Here is a 27,287-nt window from a genome sequence, read left to right on the forward strand (position 1 = left end):
CTAGGGTAGTGGTTCTCAACCTTCCTAATGCCGCGATCCTTTAACACAGTTCCTCATGTTGTGGTGACCCCCAACCATAAAATTATTTTTGTTTCTACTTATGGTTAAGGTTCATCACAACATGAGGAACTTTATTAAAAGACTGCAGCATTAGGAAGGTTGAGAGCCACTGGTCTAGTGGAAACAAGGATCAGTTCTAGATTGGGTATCTCAGCAATCTTTTCAGAGGCATGAGGAACAAAGCCTGCTGGAGTCACATTGTTTTCTGAAGGTCTTGTCACTGGCCCTAGGTCTATTAAGGACACCACAGACTGGTTATAATCAGCACTTATCTTTACTTCTGACACTAGAATGTGTTATCTACTCAAGAACTGAAACAGATTTTAAAGTAATTAAGATGAAAACAAACCTTCTCCATGAACTTCCTGAACCAAGATTTCCCGTTCACTCACAAATAAGAGATATACCTGATAGACAAGAAAGTCAAATTTGTTTTTCTTTTGAGTAGTCCTATTTTTTGCAAAAACCAAATGTTTAGCAATAACCATTTTCAGAAAAAGATGATGGAACAGTACCCTAACGTGGCAGTAGCTGATGTCAGGGAGACAAGAACATAACAGTAGCCCCCAGGGTGACAATTCCCATACAGTACTTGCCTCTTGCAACTGTTTTTTTTTTTTTTTCTTTTCAATTTTTGTTGCTCTTCCCTGGGAAGCTAACTCTAAGAGAGAACAAGGCAAAACTATGGGTTGCCCTCAATAAACTTCAATAAGGATCTGTAGTAGAGCAATGGCCAGGGCCCCAAAACTTTGGGCAAGTCACTTGTCTTTCTAGTATCAAGAAAACGGAAAGGCTGTAGCAGATGATATTTGAAATCTTGTTTACAGCCCCAGTGACCCACAGTGACACCCTCCCCCCTGCAACGTTGCTGTTATGCTTACGGTAAAGCATTCAAAACAGGATGGTGTAGTGTCAGATAAATTATCCTCCAATTCTTCCACCAGAGGCAACCCTTAGTTTGTAGTTTATTTTTCCAGCTATCTTCTATACATAGACAACAAACAGAAGCCTCGTATCCCATACGTCTTTGAGGAGTCTCTAATTTTTTAAAAGCTCCTTTGAGACTTGTTTCTCTAGGAGCCGGAGCCTCATTTACAGGCAATACTTCAGGACCACGCCCTTCTCAGCCTCGTTATCCTTTACTCCCGCGAGGTCCTTGGCTGCCACAGCAACACACTTCACTTTGTTTTTAGACGGAGTCTTGCTCAGTCGCCCTCAGCAGAGCGCCCTGGCGTCATAGTTCACAGCAACCTCAAACTCTAGTGCTCAAGAGTTTGCCTCTTGCCTCAGCCTCCCAAGCAGTAAGGACTACAGGCGCCCGCCAGGACGCCAGACTACTTTTTTCTATTTTTCGTGGAGACGGAAGTCTCGCTCTTGCTCAGGCTGGTCTCGAACTCCTGAGTTTAAGCGATCCGCCCTTCTCGACCTCCCAGAGCGCTAGGACTGCAAGCGTGAGCCACCGCGCCGGCCTACACCTCGCACTTAGGCTCCGTGGGCAGTCCCTTCACTCGCACTTGACGCGTTCTACCCACTGCCCTGCAACCTCGACGTGAGTAGTTGGGTAAGCACTTCCGCCTCCGGCCGCATCCGGCGTGCGGTGATGACGACATCTGGCCGGCGCCGGCTGGGAGACCGGGCGGGTTTCCGAGGCTGCCGGCCCGACTGCTGAGAGCCGCTGTCATGGCTGCCGCTCTGTGGAGCTACTTCTCCGTCCTGCTGCTGCTACTACCAGGGGATACCCAGAGCTCGGAGGTGTCCGGGACTGCTGCCGAGGGATCTGGAGGGAGTGGGGTCGGCGTGGGAGACCGCTTCAAGATTGAGGGGCGTGCAGTCGTTCCAGGAGTGAAGCCCCAGGACTGGATCTCGGCGGCCCGAGTGCTAGTAGACGGAGAAGAGCACGTCGGCTTCCTTAAGTGAGCATCTTGAGGGCAGCAGGATATCGGTTGGAATGGAGGCTGGAGGGGGGAATCTAGGGGAGAACAAAGTGTCAGGATGGAACGACATCGCTTTCTCAGACTGAAGGTGCAGGTGTTGTAACGGTCTATGTCGGGAGACGTTGGCAGGCAGTTGGACACTTTCCCCTTGGTCCCCTATCTCGGAAATGAAGGTGGCAGGCGCTCACCCTAGGGTCAGAGCAGTAGAGTCAATTATTTTCGACCTCATTTTGGCCTTGTATGAGGACGACCACACCTGGGCTCTGGGGACAGGTGGTTTCTTATTTTGCTTGGTGGATTCTTTCCTTTGCATCTCATCTGTTTTCTCTGGAACCCAGTCGTTTTTTGCATTTATTTCAGTCTTTTGGTACCTTGACGTTGTGTAGAAAGAGGCTAAACAAGTTGGAATTCTCAAAGCCTTAAGGGTTTTTAGTGATGATATAGACTGGGAAGGTAATGTTACCGCTTCTAAAATTAATGGGCCCTGAAGTCCCTAATCAGAGCACATTTTTTTTTTTTTTTTGGCCTAGGGATGGGATTGCTGTTCTTTTTTACACTTAAATTCTCTGTGGGATTAACTATATCACACTTGTCATTTATGTGAGACTAGAGTTTCTCTACGTTCCTTACTCTTTTCCAGCTATTAGAGGATATGAGATTTCTGTCTATTTTAAAAGATGGAATGAATTCGTAAAGCACTAGTTTTGTAGCAGCCTGCTTTTTACATGTCTGGTGTATGTATGATGTTTTAAATCTTTCCACCCTGCTTGGAAAGCGGAACGGCAAACTGAATGAAAGTATTTAGGAAAGAAAGTGTTTCTTTGGTGCTTTTGTACACCAGCAAGTGGTATCTGAAAATCAGACAACTCAAATAGAGATGTTTAATTCTAAATCTGACTTGCCCTAAAATGAGAATTTCAACTTCAGATTGATAATGACAAATTGGCTCCGGGCCTGTGGCTCAAGAGGCTAAGACGCCAGCCACATGCACCTGAGCTGGTGGGTTCGAATCCAGCCCGGGTCCTCCAAACAATGCTGAAACCAAAAAATAGCAGAGCATTATGGCGGGCACCTATAGTCCCAGCTGCTTGGGAGGTGGAGGCAGGACAATCGCTTGAACCCAGGAGTTGGAGGTTGCTGTGAGCTATGATAACACAGCACTCTACCCAGGGTTACAGCTTGAGGCTCTGTCTCAAAATAAATAAATAAATAGTGACAAATTTACAACCAGCATTTTAATGCCATCTGTCATTAAAAATATGGCATTGGGGCATTTGTTAGGGTTTACCCTATTATGTGATGTTTTAATGATAATGCTGTCATAAAGCTTTGGAAAAGTAGCCTTTAATTACCATATAACCTCTCTACTCTTCTGTAGTATACAGTTCTTTTGAAAAGCATGTGTTGTTTTCACTTTGAACATAGTATATCGGCCTGGTGTTGTGGCTCACAATCCTGGTAATCCTAGCACTCTGGGAGGTTGAAGTAGGAGGATCCCTTGAGTACAGGAGATAAGACCAGCCTGAATAAGAGCAAGACTCTGTCTTTACTAAATATAGAAAAAAATTAGCAGAATGTTATGGTAGGTGCCTGTAGTCCCAACTACTCAGGAAGCTCTGGCAAGAGGATTCTAGAGCTCAGGAGTTTAAGGTTGCTGTGAGCTAGGCTGATGCCATGGCACTCTAGCCAGGCAATAGAGCAGAGACTCTGTCTCAAAATAAATGAATGAATGATTAAATATAGTATATCAGTAATAGATTTATTTATAAATAAGAAAGTACAAGTAACCCTTATTTTACTGGGTTTTTTTCCCCAAACTTTTTTTTTGAATCATGACCTATGTTTTTGATAGAAAATATATACAGTACTTTAAACGTGTCTTTTTCACTTAATATTTGTGAACAGCTTTTTGTGATAGCATTTCCTTCCATTTGTATTTTAAAACGTTAATTGAGAATTAATATGAGGAGCTTATGGTGACAACCTTGTTGGAAGAGGGGTAGGTAGTTTGTATTGTAGCTGGGGGGTTTTTTTTTGTGTGTGTGTGTGTGTGTGCTTTTTTTTGTTTTTTGTTTTTGTCCTTTTTCTTTTGAGACTGAGTCTCACATTGTCATGCTTGGTAGAGTGCTGTGGTGTCATAGCTCATAGGAACCTCCAACTCTTGGGCTCAATGGATTCTCTTGCCTCAGGCTTCCGAGTAGATGTCATTACAGATGCCTGCCACAATGCTCAGCTAGTTTTTTCTATTTTTAGTCGAGATAGGGTCTTGCTCTTGCTCAGGGTAGTCTCGAACTCCTGAGCTCAGGTGATCCACCCACTTTGGCCTCTCAGAGGACTAGGATATTTCAGGTTATTGGAGGTGGCTTGGGACTTGACTAATGGGGAGGAAGGAAATTGGGGATGAACAAGACTTCTCTTGTTTTTCTCACTGTATATATACCACAGTTAATTTAACCAGTCCTCTGTTTTTGGACATTTAGGTAGTTTTCAGTTTTTTTGACGTAGTAAGACTATGTACTCTACTTTCTTTTTTTTTAAATTAATTTATTTTTTATTATTAAATCATAGCTGTGTACATTAATGCGATGATGGGGCACCATACATTGGTTTTATAGACCATTTGACATATCTTCATCACACTGGTTAACATAGCCTTCCTGGCATTTTCTTAGTTATTGTGTTAAGACATTTATATTCTACATTTACTAAGTTTCACATGGACCCTTGTAAGATGCACCGTAGGCGTAATTCCACCAATCACCTTCCCTCCACCCATCATTCCCCCTCCCTCTCCCGCTTCCCCATATTCTTAGGTTATAACTGGGTTATAGCTTTCATATGTAAGCCATATATTAGTTTCATAGTAGGGCTGAGTACATTGCATACTTTTTCCTCCATTCTTGAGATACTTTACTAAGAAGAATATGTTCCAGTTCCATCCATGTAAACATGAAAGAGGTAAAGTCTCCATCTTTCTTTAAGGTTGCATAATATTCCATGGTGTACATATACCACAATTTATTAATTCATTCGTGGATCGATGGGCACTTGGGCTTTTTCCAGGACTTAGCAATTATGAATTGGGCTGCAATAAACATTCTGATACAAATATCTTTGTTATAATGTGATTTTTGGTCTTCTGGGTACATGCCCAGTAGAGGAATTACAGGATTGAATGGCAGATCTATTTTTAGATCTCTAAGTGTTCTCCAAACATCTTTCCAAAAGGAATGTATTAATTTGCATTCCCACCAGCAGTGTAGAAGTGTTCCCTTTTCTCCACCTCCACGCCAACATCTCTGGTCTTGGGAATTTGTGATATGGGCTAATCTTACTGGAGTTAGATGATATCTCAAAGTAGTTTTGATTTGCATTTCTCTGATGATTAAGGATGATGAGCATTTTTCATATGTCTGTAGTGCGTGCGCCTGTCATCTTCAGAGAAGTTTCTCTTCAAGTCCCTTGACCAGCCTGCAATGGGATCACTTGTTCTGTTCTTTTTTATTTTTTTGCAGTTTTTGGCCGGGGCTGGGTTTGAACCCACCACCTCCAGCACATGGGGCCAGCACCCTACTCCTTTGAGCCACAGGTGCTGCCCTCACTTGTTCTTTTCTTACTTACACGTTTGAGTTCGCTGTGGATTCTGGTTATTAAACCTTTGTCGGGGGGATACATCCAAGATGGCGGCCGAGTAACAGCTTCCCTGCAACAGGGCACAGTGAGTCTGGGGAGATAAGATTCCAGGCATCTCTGGCTGGTGAGATCTGCCTATAATCATCCCTTTGAGGGTACAGGGAGTCAGCAAGGGACTTCTGGACCCCAAGAGGAGGACAAAAACAGTGGAAAACTGGCAAGTGGTTTTGTGTGTTCGATCGACCTAATCCCGCCAGCATAAGTACAAGCAGCAGTGAGACTGTAAACCAGAAAGGCCTTACCTGTAAACTGTTTCGGTGTTTTTGGACTTGGCACTCAGTTGAACTGCTTTGGGGAGAGCTTGAGCAGGAGTGTGGAGAACTTTGGGCTTTGTCTAGGGACCCAGACTAAGCTGCTGAGCCAGACGGAGATAATAGTGTTTGGCTGTGGGCCACAGGGAGCCATTGTGAGAGAACTGCCCCGACAAGCTCCACACTCAGGGTCCCAGAGCAAGGATGGGGCAGGAGCTAGTAACCTAGTGACTGAGCAGCCTAAAGGCAACGACTGAGCTGCTTTATACCCTTAACCCTCAGGGGCAGAGTGAGACTGGTTTTGGCACACGGGCGCCTCAGGCTATTGCCCTGGGTAAAGTGCCGTGGCCTCACAGCTCATAGCAACCTCAAACTCATGGGCTTGGCGCTGCCTGGACTTCCATAAGAGCTGCGTCACGACCCGCGACCCGCGCCCTCCGGGCCTCCGCATGCCCTGACCAGGAACTGTGGGAGCCACGCAACCCTGCGTCCTCCCTCCTGTACCCTCCCTGCCTCTACACCGGCCTGCTCGTCTGGCCAGGGACTCTGGTAGTCGCGTGCCTTCTGGAGCCCTCCTTGCCTCTGCGCAGAGCCATTCTCCCGTGCCAAAGTCACTGGGTGCCAGGCACTCCCAGAACTGTGCGCACCACCTCCCGCCCTGTTGCTGGATCCGGGTGTATCACACTCCAGAGCTCCTTCCTCAAGCAGAACTCCCTGGCAGGGGCAGCCCCAGAGAAACTACACAGGGTCACTTGCTACAAAGATCCAGCAACAACAGAGTGATCCGCTGGGGTCTAATCTTGGAGAGACACCTCCCCAACTCTGAGGACGGCCAGAGGCAATGGTGAAAAACAATCATGAGGCAAAATTAACAGAAAAACTCTGACAATATGAATAATCAGAGTATATCAACTCCCCCAAGAATCAATGGGGCAGACACAGCGCAAGATCCCATGCAAAAACAAATAGCTGAGAAGTCAGAAATCAAATTCAGAATCTGGATAGCAAATAAGATTGAATTAGAATTCCAAACGGTAACCCAAAAGATATCTCAAGAATTCAACAAATTCAAAGACCAAATGACCAAAGATTTTGACACATTGAGACAAAAAGTTGCAGCCCTCAAAGATCTGAGAAACACAGTAGAATCCCTCAGTAACAGAATGGAGCAAGCAGAAGAAAGGATTTCTGACATTGAAGACAGAGCTTTCGAATGCTCCCAAACTCTCAAAGAGGAAGAGAAATGGAGAGCAAAAACAGATCACTCTCTCAGAGAGCTCTGGGACAATACGAAGAAAACCAATATTCGTCTTATAGGGATCCCAAAAGTGAGGAAGTGACTTCACAAGGCACAGAGTCTCTTCTCCAGGAGATTATGAAGGAGAACTTTCCAGACCTGCCAAGAGATTCAGAAATTCAGATAGCAGATAGTTTCACAACTCCAGCATGACTCAACCCAAATAAGACATCCCCCAGACATATCATAATCAATTTCACTAAAGTTAATATGAAGGAGAAAATTCTGAAAGCAGCCAGATGAAAGATAACCACCTACAAGGGCAAGAATATTAGAATAATATTCTTGCAGATCTCTCTGCTGAATCCTTTCAAGCTAGAAGAGGATGGTCATTGACTTTTAATCTCCTAAAACAAAATAACTTTCAACCCAGGATCCTGCACCCAGCTAAACTGAGTTTCATTTATGACAGAGAAATTAAATACTTCAATAACATTCACATGTTGAAGAAATTTGCCATAACTAAACCAGCTCTCCAGGATATTCTCAGACCTATCCTCCATAAAGACCAGCATAATCCTCCAGCACAAAAGTAAATTTGTGCTGGAGGAAAATTTTGGTCAAATTCCAACTTCTACAGTCGCAAAAGGATTTAAAATGTCCACCGGACTCTCAAAAGACTTATCAATATTCTCAATTAATGTGAATGGTTTAAATTGTCCTCTAAAGAGGCACAGGTTGGCTTACTGGATACAAAGACTGAAGCCAGATATCTGCTGCATACAAGACTCTCATCTTACATTAAAAGACAAATATAGACTCAGGTGAAGGGATGGTCATCTATATTCCAGGCAAATGGATAGCAAAAAAAAGCAGGCATTGCGATCCTGTTCGCAGATGCAATAGGCTTTAAACCAACTGAAATGAGGAAGAATAAGGATGGACACTTCATATTTGTTAAAGGTAATACTCAAAATGATGAGATTTCAATTATTAATATTTATGCACCCAGCCAGAACACACCTCAATTTTTATACGAGAAACTCTAACAGACATGAGCAACTTGATTTCTTCCAGTTCCATAGTAGTTGGAAATTTTGACACCCCTTTAGCAGTGCTGGATAGATCCTCCAAAAAGAAGCTAAGCAAAGAAATTTTAGATTTAAACTTAACCATTCAACATCTGAACTTAACAGACATCTACAGAACATTTCATCCCAACAAAACTGAATACACATTCTTCTCATCAGCCCACGGAACATACTCAAAAATCGGCCACATCCTAGGCCACAAATCTAACCTCAGCAAATTTAAAACAAATAGAAATTATTCCTTGAATCTTCTCGGACCATCATGGAATAAAAGTTGAACTCAATAACAACAGGAACCTGCATACCCATACAAAAACATGGAAGCTAAACAAGCTTATATTGAAGGATAGATGGATTATAGATGAGATTAAGAAGAAAATCACCAAATTTTGGAACAAAACAACAATCAAGACACAAATTACCAGAACCTCTGGGATACTGCAAAGGCAGTCCCAAGAGGGAAATTTATAGCACTACAAGCCTTCCTCAAGAGAACGGAAAGAGAGGAAGTTAATAACTTAATGGGACATCTCAATCAACTGGAGAAGGAAGAACACTCCAACCCCAAACCCAGCAGAAGAAAAGAAATAACCAAAATCAGAGCAGAATTAAATGAAATTGAAAACAAAAGAATTTTACAATGGATCAATAAATCCAAAGGTTGGTTTTTTGAAAAGATTAGTAAAATAGTTAAACCTTTGGCCAACCTAACCAGGAAAAAAAGAGTAAAATCTCTAATTTCATCAATCAGAAATGGTAATGATGAAATAACAACAGACCCCTCAGAAATCCAAAAAATCCTTAATGAATACTACAAGAAACTCTACTCTGAGAAATATGAAAATCTGAAAGGAATTGACCAATCCCTGGAAGTACACCACCTACCAACACTTAGCCAGAACGAAGTGGAAATGTTGAACAGGCCTATATAAAGTTCTGAAATAGCATCAACTATACAAAATCTCCCTAAACAGAAAAGCCCAGGACCAGATGGCTTTATGTCAGAATTCTACCAAACCTTTAAAGAACTAGTACCTATATTACTAAACCTCTTTCAAAATATAGAAAAAGAAGGAATATTACCCAACACATTCTACGAAGCAAACATCACCTTGATCCCCAAACCAGAGAAAGACCAAACAAGAAAAGAAAATTGTAGACCAATATCACTAATGAATATTTATGCTAAAATACTCAATAAGATCCTAACAAACAGAATCCAACAACACATCAAAAAAATTATACACCACGACCAAGTGGGATTTATCCCAGGGTCTCAAGCCTGGTTCAATATACGTAAATCTATAAATGTAATTCAGCACATAAACAAACTAAAAAATAAGGACCATATGATTCTTTCAATTGATACAGAAAAAACTTTTGATAATATCCAGCATTCCTTCATGATTAGAACACTTAAGAAAATTGGTATAGAAGGGACATTTCTTAAACTAATAGAGGCCACCTACAGCAAACCCACAGCCAATGTCGTATTGAATGGAGTTAAATTGAAATCATTTCCACTCAGATCAGGAACCAGACAAGGCTGCCCATTGTCTCCACTGCTCTTTAACATTGTAATGGAACCACCTGGGGTCTGATATCCCCCTGAAAGGAGTGTGTCAGAATCTTTGGTGATATTTGGGAAATTTTCATTTACAATATTCTCTAGTATGACTTCCATTCCCCTGGGGTATTCTCTGTCCCCTTCTGGGGTTCCTATAACTCGTATGTTTGAACGCTTCATAAAGTCCCATAATTCTGTCAGTGAACATTCTGCTTTCTCTCTCTTTTTTTCTGCCTCTTTAACTATCTGAGTTATCTCAAAAACTTTGTCCTCTACCTCTGAAATTCTTTCTTCTGCATGGTCTAACCTGTTGCTGATACTTTCTGTTGCATCTTTAAGTTCCCTAATTGACTACTTCAGTTCCTTCAGCTCTGCTATATCCTTCTTATATTCTTCATATCATTCATCTCTTATTTGATTCTGTTTTTGGATTTCCTTTTGGTTACTTTATCAGCAGTTTCCTTCATTGTTTCCATTATTTCGTTCATTGTTTTCATCATGTATATTCTAAATTCCCTTTCTGTCATTTCTAACATTTCTTTATAGGTGGAATCCTCTGCAGTAGCTACCTCACGGTCCCTTGGAGGGGATGCTCTGGACTGGTTCTTCATGTTGCCAGGATGTTTCTGCCGATTCTTCCTCATGAGTGATTCCTTTTATCTGTTTCCTTGCCCTAATTTAATTTTCCTTTCACTTCCTCTTGCTCCTTAAGTTGATGTGCCTGTGGACTAGGGTTTCCTTGGGTCCTTTTGGTACAGGACCAGAAGGATGAGAAGGTTGAAGAGCAAGAAGGGATAAAAGGGGCCGTGCCTGTGGCTCAGTGAGCAGGGCGCAGGCCCCATATACCGAGGGTGGCGGGTTTAAACCCAGCCCCGGCCAAACTGCAACAAAAAATAGCCGGGCGTTGTGGCGGGTGCCTGTAGTCCCAGCTACTCGGGAGGCTGAGGCAGGAGAATCGCTTAAGCCCAGGAGTTGGAGGTTGCTGTGAGCTGTGTGATGCCACAGCACTCTACCAAGGGCATTAAAGTGAAACTCTGTCTCTACAAAAAAAAAAAAAAAAGGGATAAAAGAAAGAAAGAAAATAAAAAAGAGAAAGGAGAGGGGGGTGTTTAAAGAGAATATTGACAAAAAGAAGAGAGGCACAGAAAGAGGGAGACAGAGCAATATAGGTGTACAGTAGGGTACTTTGACACAACCTTAAAAAAAACCCAACCTCTGAGGGTGCCGGGTTGGGTGGTTCCCTTGAGGTCAGCAGCTCTTTGCTAACCTGATTGGACACAGTACCCCACCTACACCAAGTAGAGAGGAAAAACAAAAATGCTATAAATCAAACCAAAACAGGCAAACATAAAACTTTATGGTATAAAATTGGGTGAAAAACCAAATAATAGGTGTAGAAACACTAGCAAAAATGAAGTTCTAATTATTGAAAAAGGCAGCAGTGGGAAATTGTATTTAAACTAGAAAAATGGAGAAAGAAAAGAAAGAAAAAAATCTGTACGAAAAAGGTTGAAATTAAAAAACAAAACAACAACAACAACAAAAAAAGCAGTATCTATATCTTGTTGAATATTGTCTGGGCAACAGGTGCTCTTTTGGAATATGAGATGCTAATCACAATGCTGATAACGACTGGAGGCCTCTGGTGATTTCTCAAACCCCACAGGGTGGATGCCCTAAATCTCTCTTCAACCCTCTTAAAAGGCACTTTAAACTTCTAAACTTGGCTAAGCAGAAGCTTTCCCAGGAAAGTGCTTGTCACTGGGATCACTGCTGAAGTGGCTATCCAGTTACCCAATGTGCCAAAACCGGTCTCACTTTGCCCCTGAGGGTTAAGGCTGGAAGGCGGCTCAGTCCCCGCATTAGGCTGCTCAGTCACTTGGTTACCAGCTCCCGCCCGATCATTGCTCTGCAACCCTGACGGCGGAGCTTGCTGGGGCAGTTCTCTCACAATGGCTCCCTGCGGCCCACAGTTGAACACTATTAGCTCCGTCTGGCTCAGCAGCTCAGTCTTGGGCCCTAGACAATGCCCAAATTTCTCTGCACTCCTGCCCAAGGCAGTTCAACTTGAGTACGAAGCCCAAAAACACCAAAACAGCTCACAGGTAAGGCCTTTCCAGTTTGCAATCTCACTGCTACTGTACTTACAGCTGCCGGTGGGATTAGACCGAACAAACACACACAACCACTTGCCAATCTTCCACTGCTTTTGTCCTCCTCTTGGGGTCCAGGAGTCTCTCACTGACTCCCTGTGTCCTCAGAGGGATGATTGTAGGCAGATCCCACCAGCCAGACATGCTTAGAGTCTTGTCTCCCCAGACTCACCCTGCCCAGTTGCAAGGAAGCTTATTTTTCTGGAATTTTTAAAATGGTTTTATGCATAATATAATTACACTTGTAAAAACAGTATATATCTCTAAGAGATAAGAATTTATAAATCATATTACCATTATTGCTTCAACAAAATTAATAATATCTTAATATCATCTAATATGCAGTCTATTTTTATGTATACCCAGTTATGTAAAAAATGCTTTTGTATAATTGTTTTTTATATCAGGATCCAACAATACCTACATGATATAGTGTACATTTATAGGCAAAGTTTTAGATTTTTTTTTTTTTTTGAGACAGAGTCTTATTATGTCGCCCTCAGTGGAGTGCTGTGTCCTCACAGCTCACAGCAACTTCAAACTCTTGGGCTTAAGTGATCCTCTTGCCTCAGCCTCCTAAGTAGCTGGGACTACGCACCCACCAGAACACCTGGCTATTTTTTTGTTGTAGTTGTCATTATTGTTTAGCAGGCCTGGGCCAGGCTTGAACCTGCCAGCCTCAGTGTATGTGGCAGGCACCCTACCCACTGAGCTGTGGGAGCCATCCAGTTTTCTAAGTCTAAAAGGTTTAGAAGAAATTAGTATGGAAAAGAAGGATGGTTTTTAACTACATAAACATTTTAAAATTCTACATATCCAAGAAGAAGTAACCCAAGTAAATGAGAATTATTTATAACCTTATAACAAAGTTGTAAATAACAAATGATACTTATACCTTTTATTTTTTGTGAAAAATTCAAATTAAATCTAGAACAGAATGCCATTTTTAATGCTAAGAAATTATTGGGGGGATTGGCAAAATTGGAACTGTAGTATTATAATAATAATGTATATTGATAGTTTCACTGCATGAAGACATGGGTTCAGAATAGGAATTATGTTCCTGTCATCTGTCATCTGCAGGTGTCACCACAGAAGCAGAAGTACTTTTCAATGTCAGGGTTCTCTGCTACTCTGGAGTGGTCTTGGGTATTTTTAGAACCTATTCAGTGTAATTATGGTAGCTGAAGTGTGGGACAGTTCTTGCCAGGTTTTCTGTTTGTTTTTTGATGTTTTTTTTTTTTTTTATTAAATCATAGTTGTGTACATTAATGCAATCATGGGGTATCATGTGCTGGTTTTATATGCAATTAGAAATATTTTCATCACATGGTTAACATAGCCTTTCTGGCTTTTTCTTAGTTATTGTGTTAAAACATTTATATTCTACATTTAGTAAGTTTCGCATATACCCTTGTAAGATGCACTGTAGGTGTGGTCCCAACAATTACCCTCCCTCCACCAATCCTCCTCCCCTCCCTTTTCCCTTTCCCCATATTCTTAGGCTATAATTGGGTTATAGCATATGAAAGCTATAAATTAGTTTCGTAGTAGAGCTGAGTACACTGGATACTTTTTCTTCCGTTCTTGAGATACTTTGCCAAGAAGAATATGTTCCAGCTCCATCCATGTAAACATGAAAGAGGTAAAGTCTCCATCTTTCTTTAAGGCTGCATAATATTCCATGGTGTACATATACCACAATTTATTAATCTATTCATGGGTCGATGGGCACTTGGGCTTCTTCCATGATTTAGCTTGATGAGTTATTTGGAAGTTAACAGATGATTTAAGACATAAGAAAAGACTAAGCTGTTGATCACAAGTAACTAAATATGATTTTTATTTTTCCAGGACAGATGGAAGTTTTGTGGTTCATGATATACCTTCTGGGTCTTATGTAGTAGAAGTTATATCTCCAGCTTACAAGTTTGATCCTGTCCGAGTGGATATCACTTCAAAAGGAAAAATGAGGTAAGTGTGCCTGATTTAATTTTTACCAAAAACTGGGCTACTAAATACCTCATTGTATATTCCTTTTATAATTTGTAGTTAAGATTGAAGTTTTCTTATTTAACCTACAGATATTCCTTAAAACATTTTAAGTATCCTTATGTTGTTTTAGTGTAGACGTTGATAAAATTATAAAGTTGAACTTCTCCCTACTCTGGATTAAAATTTATTTAATTATATAGAGAAAAAGTAAGATTACTTGTTATAGGAGCAAAAGCACTGTGAAAGTTGTCACTGAAATGTGTTAATTAAGGTTGGAAATAATACTTTTGTAAATTGCAACTGCTATTACCTGTTTTTCTTTGGAATGTTTTGATAATACCGCTTAATAACTATTTAATACTGTGTTGATCTTGAAACTCCTATAATCTTCCCTTTCTAAAATATTAACTGTGCAAAGGAAATTTAATATCTAGGGAAAACAGTAGGTTGTTCATTTCAAAGTGAGGATATATGATAAGATAAAAAGTGTTAGAGGCTGATAGAATAGGAAGGAATTTCAGAATTTCTTCCCTTTTTTTTCTGGAATTTTGGAATTTCTAAGTTGCAAACATGTGCTTTGAGATTGAGGTGAAAAGAACTTTGGTCTAATTTAAACTGAGAGTGTGGAATCGCAAAACCTATCTGAAGTTGGGGCAGTTGTGTAGATGTACGCAGTCTTCAGTTCAGCCTTCCATTATAATGGATCCATTTTATTTATTTATTTATTTATTTATTTTTTATTGTCTCATGGCAGTAATACCCTCTTTGGTCTAATCTGACTAGAAAGTATATTAAGCAAATTTTTTTTTGTTTTTTGAGACAGTCTCTCTTTGTTGCCCTTGGTAGAGTGCCATGGCATCGTAACTCACAGCAATCTCAAACTCTCTTGGACTTAAGCTGCTCTTGTCTCTGCCTCCCAAGTAGCTGGGACTACAGGTGCCCGCCACAACACCCAGCTATTTTTAGAGACAGGGTCTTGTTCCTGCTGAGGATAGTCTAGAACTCCTAAGCTCAGGCAATCTACCTGCCTGAGCCTCCCAGAGGGGTAGGATTACTGGTGTGAGCCACCGTGCCAGGCCCTGCAATTTTAAGTGGTAATGTCTCCTCTTTATTTGAACTATGAGAGTTATTACTCTGTGTTGCAGTAAAAAAACACAGGCCATGCAGAGAAAGACAAGAACAGTTTTGGGTAAAAGGAACTCTATTTTACTACTAATTTTTTTGGTATGTACCATGGATATTTAGGCTAATTTGTAGGGACCCCAAGTTGATCTGACATATTAGAGTTGTGTTCAGTTAGTACCATTTTATATATATATATATAAATATATATGTAATTTGCCATAAATATATATATGTATATATATTTATTTATAGAGACAGAGTCTCACTTTGTCACCCTTGGTAAAATGCCATGGTGTCAACAGCTCACAGCAACCTCAAACTCTGGCTTAAGCGATTCTCTTGCCTCAGCCTCCAGAGTAGCTGGAACTACAGGTACCCACCACAACGCCTGGCTATTTTTTTAGAGATGAGGTCTCGCTTTGGCTTAGACTGGTCTAGAATCTGTGCGCTCAGGCAATCCACCCAGCTGGGTCTCCCAGAGTGCTAGGATTATACGTGTGAGCTACTGTGCCTGGCCCAAATACCATAATATTTACATTTGAGTTAGTGTTTACTTCTATTTTTTTCTTCTTTCTTTGTTTTTTTTTGTTTTCCCCTGACATGGAAAGGTTTTAAAAAATAATATGTAGGGCGGCGCCTGTGGCTCAGTGAGTGGGGCGCTGGCCCCATATACCGAGGGTGGCGGGTTCAAGCCCAGCCCCGGCCAAACTGCAACCAAAAAATAGCCGGGCGTTGTGGCGGGCGCCTGTAGTCCCAGCTGCTCAGGAGGCTGAGGCAGGAGAATCGCTTAAGCCCAGGAGTTGGAGGTTGCTGTGAGCTGTGTGAGGCCACGGCACTCTACAGAGGGCCATAAAGTGAGACTCTGTCTCTACAAAAAAAAAAAAAAATAATAATAATAATATGTAAATATGCTACAATACAAATAGAATGAGTTATACGTGGAGCTGTCTCATCTTTTGTATTAGCTGCATGTTAGTCCTTTCATAGCTGTCACCATTTATCTAACTAGCTCCTATCTTTCTCCTTTTTTAGCATGTGTGGTGAACAAAGATAGTTATTAAGAGATTATTCTTGATATTATCAGGAAACTAATACCACGATGCCACCAATAAATTCATTCTTTAGGAACAGGGTACTCTCTACTCTATTTTTTATTTTTTTTATTATTTTATTTTATTAATTCATTTTATGTTATGAGATAGAGTCTCACTCTTGCCATGGGTACAGTGCCGTGGTGTCATCATAGCTCACAACAACCTCAAATTCTTAGGCTCAAGTGATACTCTTGCCTTAGTCTCATAAATATCTGAGACTACAGGCACCTGCCACAACGCCCAACTTTTTTTTTTAGAGACAGGGTCGTGATCTTGCTCAGGCTCGTCTCAAAGTCTTGAGCTCAAGCAATCTACCTGCCTCAGACTCCCAGAGTGTTAGGATTACTGGGATGAGCTACTGCACCAGGCCAGAAACATTGTTCTAAATACAAATGATTCTTGGAACAGATTTTTAATTTGTACAATTCAATGCTTTAATTATTTTTTCTATTCTCAAAAAAAGAAAAATACAAATGATTCATCCCTTATTATGGTTCAACTTACAATTTTATGATAATGCAAAAGTGATAAATGATACCCATTTAATAGATACCATACTTCAAGTACCCATACAGTCATTCTGTTTTTCATGTTTGGTACAGTAGTCAATGAATTACATGAGATATTCAACACTTTCTTATAAAATAGGCTTTGTGTCAGAAGATTTTGCCCCAGTGTAGGCTAATGTAACTGTTCTAAGCATGTTTAAAAGATAGGCTAGGCTAAGCTATGATGTTCGGTAAGTTATGTATATTAAATGCATTTTGAATTACGATATTTTCAACTTATGATGAGTTTTCAGGACATAAGTTAAGGAGCATCTGTACAAAGTTTTCTTTGCTTTTTGACCTTGGAAAGAGAGTTCTTCTATTTAAGGACTGGTTGGATTCATATCCTCAGAAACATTCCTGGTGATTGAATGCTTAAAGAAAAGGTTAAAAAAAGCAAGGCCCTTATAATTTTAATGATTAGAGGTGGAACGGAGTAGAGAACAAAGTGAGATTCATAAGATCCTAATATTTTGATCAATGTATTGTAAGTATACATGGTAAATTAGTTTCATATATATGTAGGACTTCATTTCTGGTATTTTGGCAGAATGAAAACCTTAGAAATGCTGGGTAAAATATGACAGGCATTTTCTTCTAAATATATAGTTTCCTCCAAAGTAAAGCAAATCCCCCACGGATAAACTATAAACCCTTTCCTACCTGGGAGTTTTGATATTTTCTAGTCACAAGGCTTTCAGGGGTATCCAGCTTTTTTTCTTTTCTGCCACACACTGGGAGAGTAAGAGTTGCCTTGTGCCACACGTTAAATACACAAACAATGCTTGTTTGGGCAGCATGTATACTAAAACTGGTACGAGACAGAGAAGATTAGCATGTCCCCTGTGCAAGGATAATACAAAAATTCGTGAAGCATTCCATATTTTAATGAACTGTGGCATGTGAATGTTGTGTATTATTCAGCCATAAAAAATAGATGGAGACTTTATATCTGCATAGAGTTGAAGAACCTTCTTCTTAGCAAAGTATCATAAGAATGGAAAAACAAGTATCCAATGTAGTAAATACTAATATGAAATCAGTAAATGAAAACTACACCCCCTCATGAGTGAATAACACAAATTCCAATGGTGGGGAGAGGTGAGGATGGAGGGGGATTGGTGTGCTCTTACCTAATGGGCACAATGTAAGGGTATACAGCACACTCTCTGAGTGAAGGGCTCAACTACAACTTGAACTTTAACAAACGCAAATAGTGTAACCTGATCATCTGTACCCTCGTACTAATCTAAAATTTAAAAAAAGGGAATTGTAAAAAATAAAAATACAAACACTAACGAAAGCTGGTGAGCACACAAAAAAGGTCAATGTATACTTTTTGTGATATCTGACACCACAGATAAAGACAGTAGGTCTCAAATCTGCCTGTGGCCCATGGGCTGCAGGTTAAACACCCCTGGTTAGATTTTATTAGCAGTTACCTTTGGTAGGAGGCAAGCCTTGGGCTTACTTGGGGTCAGAATTAAATCTCAGACTTAGTTCTTCCTTTTACTACCTTTGATATTAAGATACAAAAGGCCAGATTCTTAGTCTGACCCTGGCCTTTGTGGGGAAGAGTCTCCCCTAAAATGTGATAACCTCACTCCTACCCTTATGAAATTTGGGGTATAAATTTATCACTTCCAAGCTGAGCAATTAACAAAATAGTCTTTAGTTATAATCTCTGGATTCTTGGCAGAGACAAATGTATAATATCTCTGGAAGGAAACTGTTGGTATCTCTTTACATAGGTAAATTAAATCTACTTATTCAATACCAAAAAAATAGGGTTGGTGCCTGTGGCTTAGCAGCTAGGGTGCCAGACACATACACTGGAGCTCATGGGTTCGAACCTGGCCCAGGCCAGCTAAACAACAATGACAACTACAACAAAAAAATAGCTGACTATTGTGGCAGGCGCCTATAATTCCAGCTACTTGGGAGGCTGAGGCAAGAGAATCACTTGAGCCCAAGAGTTTGAGGTTGCTGTGAGCTGTGACATCACGGCACTCTACCGAGGGTGACATAGTGACACTCTGTCTCAAAAAAAAGAAAGAAAGAAAGAAAAAATAGTCTACATCAGAACATAAAGTAATAAAATCCAGTATTGTGGGTATGTTCATAATAAAATAAATTTATTTCTAAATACGATCAAAGAACTTTATAACTAGAGGGATTCTAAAAGAACTTTTTATTTCTTTGTTTGTTTTGAGACAGAGTCTTACTTTGTTGCCCTTGGTAGAGTGCCTTGACATCATAGCTCACAGCAATCTCAGACTCTTGGGCTCAAGTGATCCTTTTGCCTCAGCCTCCCAGGTAGCTGGGACTACAGTGCCTGCCACAATGCCTGATTAGTTTTTCTATTTTTAGTAGAAATGGGGTCTTGCTTTTGCTCAGGCTGGCCTCAACTTGTGAGCTTTGGCAATCTACCTGCCTTGGCCTCCCAGAGTGCTAGAATTACAGGCGTGAGCTACTATATCTGGCCTAATTGAAAAAAGAACAATAGAAGTTAAGGAACTTGTCTAACCTCATAGGCCTAGATTATGACAGCTACAACTGGAAGATTCCAAGTCTAGTGTGCTTTCTTTTTGTTTTCCTGAATATTTTAGACGTGCAGATAAAACTACTGTGATCATATTTTCAAGATGAAAAGTTTAGATGGCAGTGCATTTTGGAAAAAGCTAAAGGTATATATAAGGCATTGCTAATATATTATTAATAATTCTTTTGACTAGCAATATTTTCAGTAGAATTACTGATGCTTTTCTCATGTTGCTTCATCAGAGCAAGATATGTGAATTACATCAAAACATCAGAAGTGGTCAGACTGCCCTATCCTCTCCAAATGAAATCTACAGGTCCACCTTCTTATTTTATTAAAAGAGAATCATGGGGCTGGACAGACTTTTTGATGAACCCAATGGTATGTATCAAGCTAAAATAAAACATTTTACTAATCCCTAATTTGCTTCTGGGCAATTGAAAACCTCAAACTCCTGTGAAATAGAAAGCTGAGGTCCAATAGTTAGAAGAAAAGATAATTGTGAGTAATTTTCAGATTTCAGGAAAATAGTGGCTTTGGGAACACAGTGAAAAGAATATAGTGAGAATAGCACTATAGATTTGACATTGAAATGAGCAACAGATTAGATAGTTATTTACGATGAAATGTTTTGAATTCCATATAGAAATGTTTTAAATTTCATATAGAATAAGAGTATTTCAGTAAGTCTTACATGGAGCTGTCTCTTCCTTCAAACTACGTACATATTAATCAGTTGATGAATGTGCAATCATTCATAACCCTATTGATAGAACGAATAAGGTTTTTCTCCCTTTTTTTGACATAAGTAGTCAATAGAGAGGTTATTCTGTGGTAATTTAAGTAGTCGGTATTAGGAAACTGATGTTATGGTACTAGTTATAAAACCCTAATAGAGTATCTTCTTTAGAAACAAACTGACCCATTTTTTCCTGCTGTTTTTTTAAAGTTGAATTATTGTCTAAGTTTGGGGCATATTCCTTGCTGATAGCTATTTAGATCACAAACAGGCATATTCAAGGGCTATACATCCTCTAGAGAGGATTAAATTAGTACCTAGAGTCTGTTATCAGAAATAAAGAGACTGGAGGATAGTTGAATAGGAGAAATCAGTAGTGATACTCGAAAGCTTATTCATCCTCTGTGTTCTCATTTCTGAAATTCTGTGGATGTGTAGCCAGTGATAGAGGCATCTAGGTCATTTGTCAAAACTGACGTGCTAAGGTAGGTGCCTAGTACTATTTTGAAGGCGATTGCAGGGGTGGGAAACCTATGACCTTGGGGCCATATGTGGACTTTCGGATCCTTGGGTGCAGCCTTTTATCTGAACCCAAATTTTACAAAACAAATCCTTTTGTTAGAATAAAGGGATTTGTGGGCGGCACCTGTGGCTCAAGGAGTAGGGCGCCGGTCCCATATGCCAGAGGTGGCGGGTTCAAACCCAGCCCCGGCCAATAACCAAAAAAAAAAAAAAAAAAAGAATAAAGGGATTTGTTCCATGAAGTTTGGATTTGGTCAAGGGACTGGATGCACTTGGGGATCTGGAGGACCGCTTGTGGCCTTGAGGCTGCAGGTTCCCCACCCTAAGAGTGGGAATCTAGTGTTTTCTCCAAGAATCAAGTTATTAGGAAAGAGCAGCCCAGCTGGCTATCAGGAGCACTGATCCCCATACCAGACTACAGACTGAAAAAAGTGAATTGATAGTTCTGTTTGCAGACTATTTGTGTTAAATAAAACTAAACTGTACAAAAATACAAATGGTGGCCCAAACATGAAATCAGATGACTATGAAGTCCAAACATGGATAGATTAGACTCTGACACTCTACAATACCTGTCAGAGAGTGCACCTTCCTGTCAGAACTCGTTCAGTAGAACTGAGGTGGTTGCTGTTAGTTTTATTCTATAGAGGACATTTGGATCTTTAATTTCCTCATTGGTTGTTATGTGCAGTTTTTGTTCTATTAACTGTAAAGTGGGGAAAAAATCATTTTCTGAATTTTTTGTCTTCCACAGGTTATGATGATGGTTCTTCCATTATTGATATTTGTGCTTCTGCCCAAAGTGGTCAACACAAGTGATCCTGACATGAGACGGGTAAGATAATGGCTGTGGGTTTTTGAAACATATTTTGAGATCTGGTCCAGCCCATTGTGGCTGTATGGCTTGAGTTTTTTCAACTTCATCCCAGTTTCTAAGCCAAATTACTTTAGAGGTTATATCATTGTTCCTGGCATTTAATTAGTTGTTTCATCGGACCAGATAAATTCAATTGGTTCTGCATGATAAGGCCTGAGTCTCTTCCTATAGCTGACACATTCCACTTCTCTCCTCTTTATAAACCTCACCTGCTAAATGGTTGAAATAATCCTGGTATACCTAATCCAGATATTTTGCAAAATGATTGCTCCTATAAGCTCTCTTTACAAAACTCTCTTCAGAGTACATACACAATTTATGTGTTCAGACACACAAACGAAATTCAGATAGATCAAGGGCAGCAAATAGAATAACGGCTTTCAAACTCTACCACAAAATCCTACTCGTTCTGCAAGGTGGAGAGGAGGGTTGTAAGTCGGATGCTTCTAATTAGCCACTTTTTCTGTTTTGAATATTGGCTTCCATATAAAATCTTTGGTTTTGAGAAGGTAGTGTCTATTCTTCTATCCAGTAATCAACAAATATCTTCTGAATTCTCAAGTTCTCCAATTTAGCATATTGGTATGTCAACATCTTATTCATTGCTGAATAAATAATTATTAATTAGTGTCTAGGTTCTAGTTACTGGAAATACAAAATTAAATTATAGGCCATCCTGTTGTCAATAAGCTCATAGTCCAGTTAAATGTGGAAACAGAATAGATTTATAAAATACTCTTCTTAACAACCCAAGTTCCCATCAACACGTGAGTAGATTAATAAAATGTGGTGTATTGGCTTGGCGCCCATACTCAGTGGTTAGGGCGCCAGCCACATACACTAGGGCTGGTGGGTTCGAACCAGGCCCAGGCCTGCCAAACAACAATGACAACTGCAACAAAAAAATAGCCAGGCGTTGTGGCGGGTGCCTATAGTCCCAGCTACTTGGGAGACTGAGGCAAGAGGATCACTTGAGCCCAAGAGTTTGAGGTTGCTGTGAGCTGTGACATCACGGCACTCTACTGAGGGTGACAAAGTGAGATTCTTTCTCACCAAAAAAGAAAAAGTAAAATAAAATGTGGTATATGTGTATCATGGCATACTACTTAGCTATAAAAAAGGTGTGATCTAGTATCTTTTGTAACAACCTAGATGAAACCAGAGACATTTTTCTAAGTAAAGAATCAGAATTAGTATAAACTCTTATATGCACATATGGAAGTAAAATGCAACAGAAATCAAGTAGCCAGGAAGGAGGTGGAGGGGTTGGGTAAATTCACACCTAACTGGTACAGTGCACACGTTTTAGGTGAAGGGCACACTGTAACTTTGATTTAACATGTACAAAAGTAGATTTTTTTTTTTTTTTTTTTTTTGTTTTTTGAGACAGTCTCAAGCTGTTGCCCTGGGTAGAGTGCTGTGGTGGCACAGCTCACAGCAACCTCAGATTCCTGGGCATAAGCGATTCTCTTGCCTCAGTCTTCCAAGTAGCTGGGACTATAGGCCACCCGCCACAATGCCTGGCTGTTTTTTTTGTTGCAGTTGTCATTGTTATTTTAGTTGGCCTAGGCCAGGTTTGAACCCGCCAGCTTTGGTGTATGTGGCTGGCACCCTATCCATTGAGCTAAGGGTGCCATCCTACAAAAGTAGATTATGTAATCACAACATGTGTACCCCTATAATATTCTGAAATAAACAAACACACAAATAAATAGAAAAAATAAAATACTCTTCTTACCATCAGGGAATTTTGTATTTTTTTTTTCTTTTAATGGGTAATTAAGTTTTGAAGATGATGGATTTATTCCAAACTGGAATGGCAGAGAAAGCTTTATGGAAAAAGAAAGGTTTATGATATTTCAGAATGTTTTATTGCTAAATGTTGACACATTTGCTTTAGTTTTTGTCAGAAAGTAATACATCCTTTGCATCCTTGAACTTGTTAAGTCAATGAACTCTGGCACCAGTAGAAAGAAACATCAGAAATTACATTTGATTAAAAGTTCATTCCTAGGGCGGCACCTGTGGCTCAGCAGGTAGGGCACCGGCCCCACATGCCGAGGGTGGTGGGTTCAAACCCGGCCCCGGCCAAACTGCAACAAAAAAATAGCCGGGCGTTGTGGCGGGCGCCTGTAATCCCAGCTACTGAGGAGGCTGAGGCAAGAGAATCGCCTAAGCCTAGGAGTTGGAGGTTGCTGTGAGCTGTGTGATGCCACGGCACTCTACCAAGGGCGATAAAGTGAGACTCTGTCTCTACAAAAAAAAAAAAAAAAAGTTCATTCCTTGGCTCAGCGCCTGTAGCACAGTGGTTATGGTGCCAGTCACATATACCAAGGCTGGTGGGTTTGGACCTGGCCCGGGCCAGTTAAACAACAATGACAACTGCAACAGAATATAGCCAGGAGTTGTGGTGGGCGCCTGTAGTCCCAGCTATTTGGGAGGCTGAGGGAAGAAAATCATTTGAGCCCAAGAGTTTGAGGTTGCTGTGAACTGTGACATCACGGTACTCCACGGAGGACCACATAGTGAGACTCTGTCTCACAAAAAAAAAAAAAAAAGTTCATTCCTTGCAAACTGCTTCGCACATAGTAAACATTACAAAAGTTGCTGATTCAGGAGTTTCAGAATGAACGGATTTAAAAGTAGGGTTGATATATTTTTGCAGGGATTCAAGACCTTTTGCTATATTCTTCTAATTCTTAATTATTAGGACATCTTCACATATCTGATTTATATTAAAAATGTTTCTTGTCCTGTCCTTGCTTGTAAAAGCACCTTCTCTTTTAAAATCTGTGAATAGGGGCGGCGCCTGTGGCTCAGTGAGTAGGGCGCCGGCCCCATATCCCGAGGGTGGCGGGTTCGGACCCAGCCTCGGCCAAACTGCAACCAAAAAATAGCCGGGCGTTGTGGCGGACGCCTGTAGTCCCAGCTGCTCGGGAGGCTGAGGCAAGAGAATCGCGTAAGCCCAAGAGTTAGAGGTTGCTGTGAGCCGTGTGACGCCACGGCACTCTACCCGAGGGCGGTACAGTGAGACTCTGTCTCTACAAAAAAAAATTAAAAAAAAAAAAAAATCTGTGAATAGGGTGGATGTGGTTGGCTCATGCCTGTAATCCCACCACTTTGGGAGGGCAAAGCAGGAGAATCCCTTGAACCCAGGAGTTCAAAACCAGCCTAGGCAGCATAGAGAGACCCCCCACCCCACATACACACACACACACACACACACACACACACACACACTCTCTCTACAGAAATATATTTGTTTTGTTTTGTTTTGTTTTTGAGACAGTCTTGCCCCATTGGTCCGGCTAGGATGCAATGGTATCATCACAGCTCATGGCAACCTCAAACTCCTGGGCTCAAGCAATCCTCTTGGCTCAGCCTTCTGATTAGTTCGGACTACAGGTATCTGCCACCAAGCCTGACTAATTTTTTTCTATTTTTAGCAGGAGTTGGATCTTTTTTTTTGTTTTTTTGTTTTTTTTTTTGTAGAGACAGAGTCTCACTGTACCGCCCTTGGGTAGAGTGCCGTGGCGTCACACGGCTCACAGCAACCTCCAACTCTTGGGCTTACGCGATTCTCTTGCCTCAGCCTCCCGAGCAGCTGGGACTACAGGCGCCCGCCACAACGCCCGGCTATTTTTTTGTTGCAGTTTGGCCAGGGCTGGGTTTGAACCCGCCACCCTTGGCATATGGGGCCGGCGCCCTACTCACTGAGCCACAGGCGCCGCCCAAGGAGTTGGATCTTGCTTGTGCTCAGGCTGAGCTTAAACTCATGACTTCAAACAATCCTCCTGCTTCAGCCTCCCAGAGAGCTAGGATTACAGGAGTGAGCCACCGTGCTCAGCCTCTACAAAAAAATTTTTAAAAATTAACTGGGCATGGTGACAGGCACTTGTCATCCTAGCCACTGCACTGCATTCCAGTGTGAGCTGTAGTGCAAGAACCTGACTCTGAAACAAAGAAACAGAAAACCTTTGAGAAATAATCATAAGCTAATACCCAATAGTGTTCTATTTGAAATAATAATATGGTATTTGCTGTATTTTTCATGTCTGAACTAAAATCAATTTTAAGTACACTTTTGGAATGTCACATCAAATTTAAATGGACATTATACTATCATTAAAGTAATATTGAACTGTACTTTATTGATTGTTGGCTCAATAAAGGAGAGGACAAAAATTCTAAATTAAAGTACCAAATCCCAGCGTTACATTTGTGTTACTTGCTTTAGATGCTTTAATTGAAGTTACTCAGGCCATACAGTATTCATAGATGTACTACTAAGACTTAGGAATCAAGTCTTGGAAACAGATGTTATCTTCCAAACTTTCCTGATACCTTAATACATAGTTAAAGATTGATATTCTGGTATATGCATCTAAAGAAAGCATGAGATTACAAAAATACTCATTAAAAGAAAGCATTTTAATCAGAAAACACAAAATAAGATAACAGGACTATGACCAAATATATCCATTATAAGAAAAAAAGTTCTTTTTAAAACCCAAGCCAAATTAAACCCTAGCCAGTCACTCATGGGACATTTACTAAGAATAAGAATGTTTAGCCAGGCGCATTGTTCATGCCTGTAATCTCAGCACTCTGGGAGGCTGAGGCAGGTAGATTGCCTAAGCTCAAAAGTTTGAGACCAGCCTGAGCAAGAGAGAGACCCCGTCTCTACAAATAGCTGGGTGTTGTTGGCGGGTGCCTATAGTCCCAGCTACTCAGGAGGTGGAGGCAAGAGGATCACTTGAGCCCAAGAGTTTGAGGTTGCTGTGAGCTATGATGCCACAGCACTCTATGGAGGTTGATAAAGTGGAGATTCTGTCTCAGAAAAAAGGAATGTGTAGTGGTATAAAGGAGGTATGGAACATAGTTACTAATGATGCATAGGTAAAGTACTGTTGAGGATGATGCTGCATTATTGGTCGGAACCAGAACTGTTCACTTGTCCTACTCCTTCCCTTTTTCCTTAATAGGAAATGTAAGGAGTTAATGACCTGAATACGTCATCCATATCAGTGCCTTCATCATTACGCTTTTTCTCCCTACAGGAGATGGAGCAGTCAATGAATATGCTGAATTCCAACCATGAATTACCCGATGTTTCTGAGTTCATGACTAGACTCTTCTCTTCAAAATCATCTGGCAAGTCTAGCAGCGGCAGCAGTAAAACAGGCAAAAGTGGAGCTGGCAAAAGGAGGTAGTCAGATGGTCCAGAGCTGACATTGATATAAACATGGCAGCCCTGGGTGACATCCAAGTCTTGAGGGAAAACCATGTGAAGCAACTACTGTAAACTTGGGTCATCCTGAAAGTTGATCTCTTACAACATTTGTATATGTTAACTTTTTGGCACATGTTTTGTACTTGGCACACAAGAAAACCCAGCTTTCGTCTTTTGTCTGTGTGAGGTCAATATTGATGTCAACTGAATTACAGTGTCCTATAGAAGATGACATTAATAAGTTATATGAATTATTATACATTATGTATATTAAAATAAGTCTTAATCCAGAGATCAAATTATCTTGTAATTTTTTTTTTACTTATATCTTTCTTTCCTGACAATTTTGTCTTTTCATTATCTGAGGCTTGAAATTGACTTTTCCTGTTTAAAAAGAGTGGTTGTTTTATTTATTTATTTATTTAGAGACAGAGTCTTACTATGTCACCCTCGGTAGAGTGCCGTGGTGTCACAGCTCACAGCAACCTCCAACTTTTGGGCTTAAGAGATTCTCTTGCCTCAGCCTCCCAAGTAGCTGGGACTACAGGCGCCCACCACAACACCTGGCTATTTTTTGTTGCAATTGCCACTAATGTTTTAGCTGGCTGGGGCCGGGTTCGAACCTA

The 27,287-nt window shown here is 40.7% G+C and overlaps 1 protein-coding gene and 1 non-coding gene across 2 annotated transcripts; both read left to right on the plus strand.

Moving 5' to 3' along the window:
* Positions 1-1,645: 1,645 nt before the first annotated feature.
* EMC7 (ER membrane protein complex subunit 7) lies at positions 1,646-26,953 on the plus strand. The gene is made up of 5 exons (XM_053595031.1): positions 1,646-1,973; positions 13,841-13,960; positions 19,533-19,671; positions 21,306-21,386; positions 26,489-26,953. The coding sequence occupies exons 1-5, from the start codon at positions 1,741-1,743 to the stop codon at positions 26,639-26,641; spliced, it is 726 nt and encodes a 241-aa protein (XP_053451006.1). The 5' UTR covers positions 1,646-1,740; the 3' UTR covers positions 26,642-26,953.
* Positions 17,530-17,636, plus strand: LOC128589389 (U6 spliceosomal RNA). The gene has a single exon (XR_008380981.1). It is a non-coding gene; the product is annotated as a U6 spliceosomal RNA (small nuclear RNA).
* Positions 26,954-27,287: the final 334 nt, after the last annotated feature.

The sequence above is a fragment of the Nycticebus coucang genome, chromosome 6 (genome assembly GCF_027406575.1).
Source record: "Nycticebus coucang isolate mNycCou1 chromosome 6, mNycCou1.pri, whole genome shotgun sequence".
Lineage (NCBI taxonomy): Eukaryota > Metazoa > Chordata > Mammalia > Primates > Lorisidae > Nycticebus > Nycticebus coucang.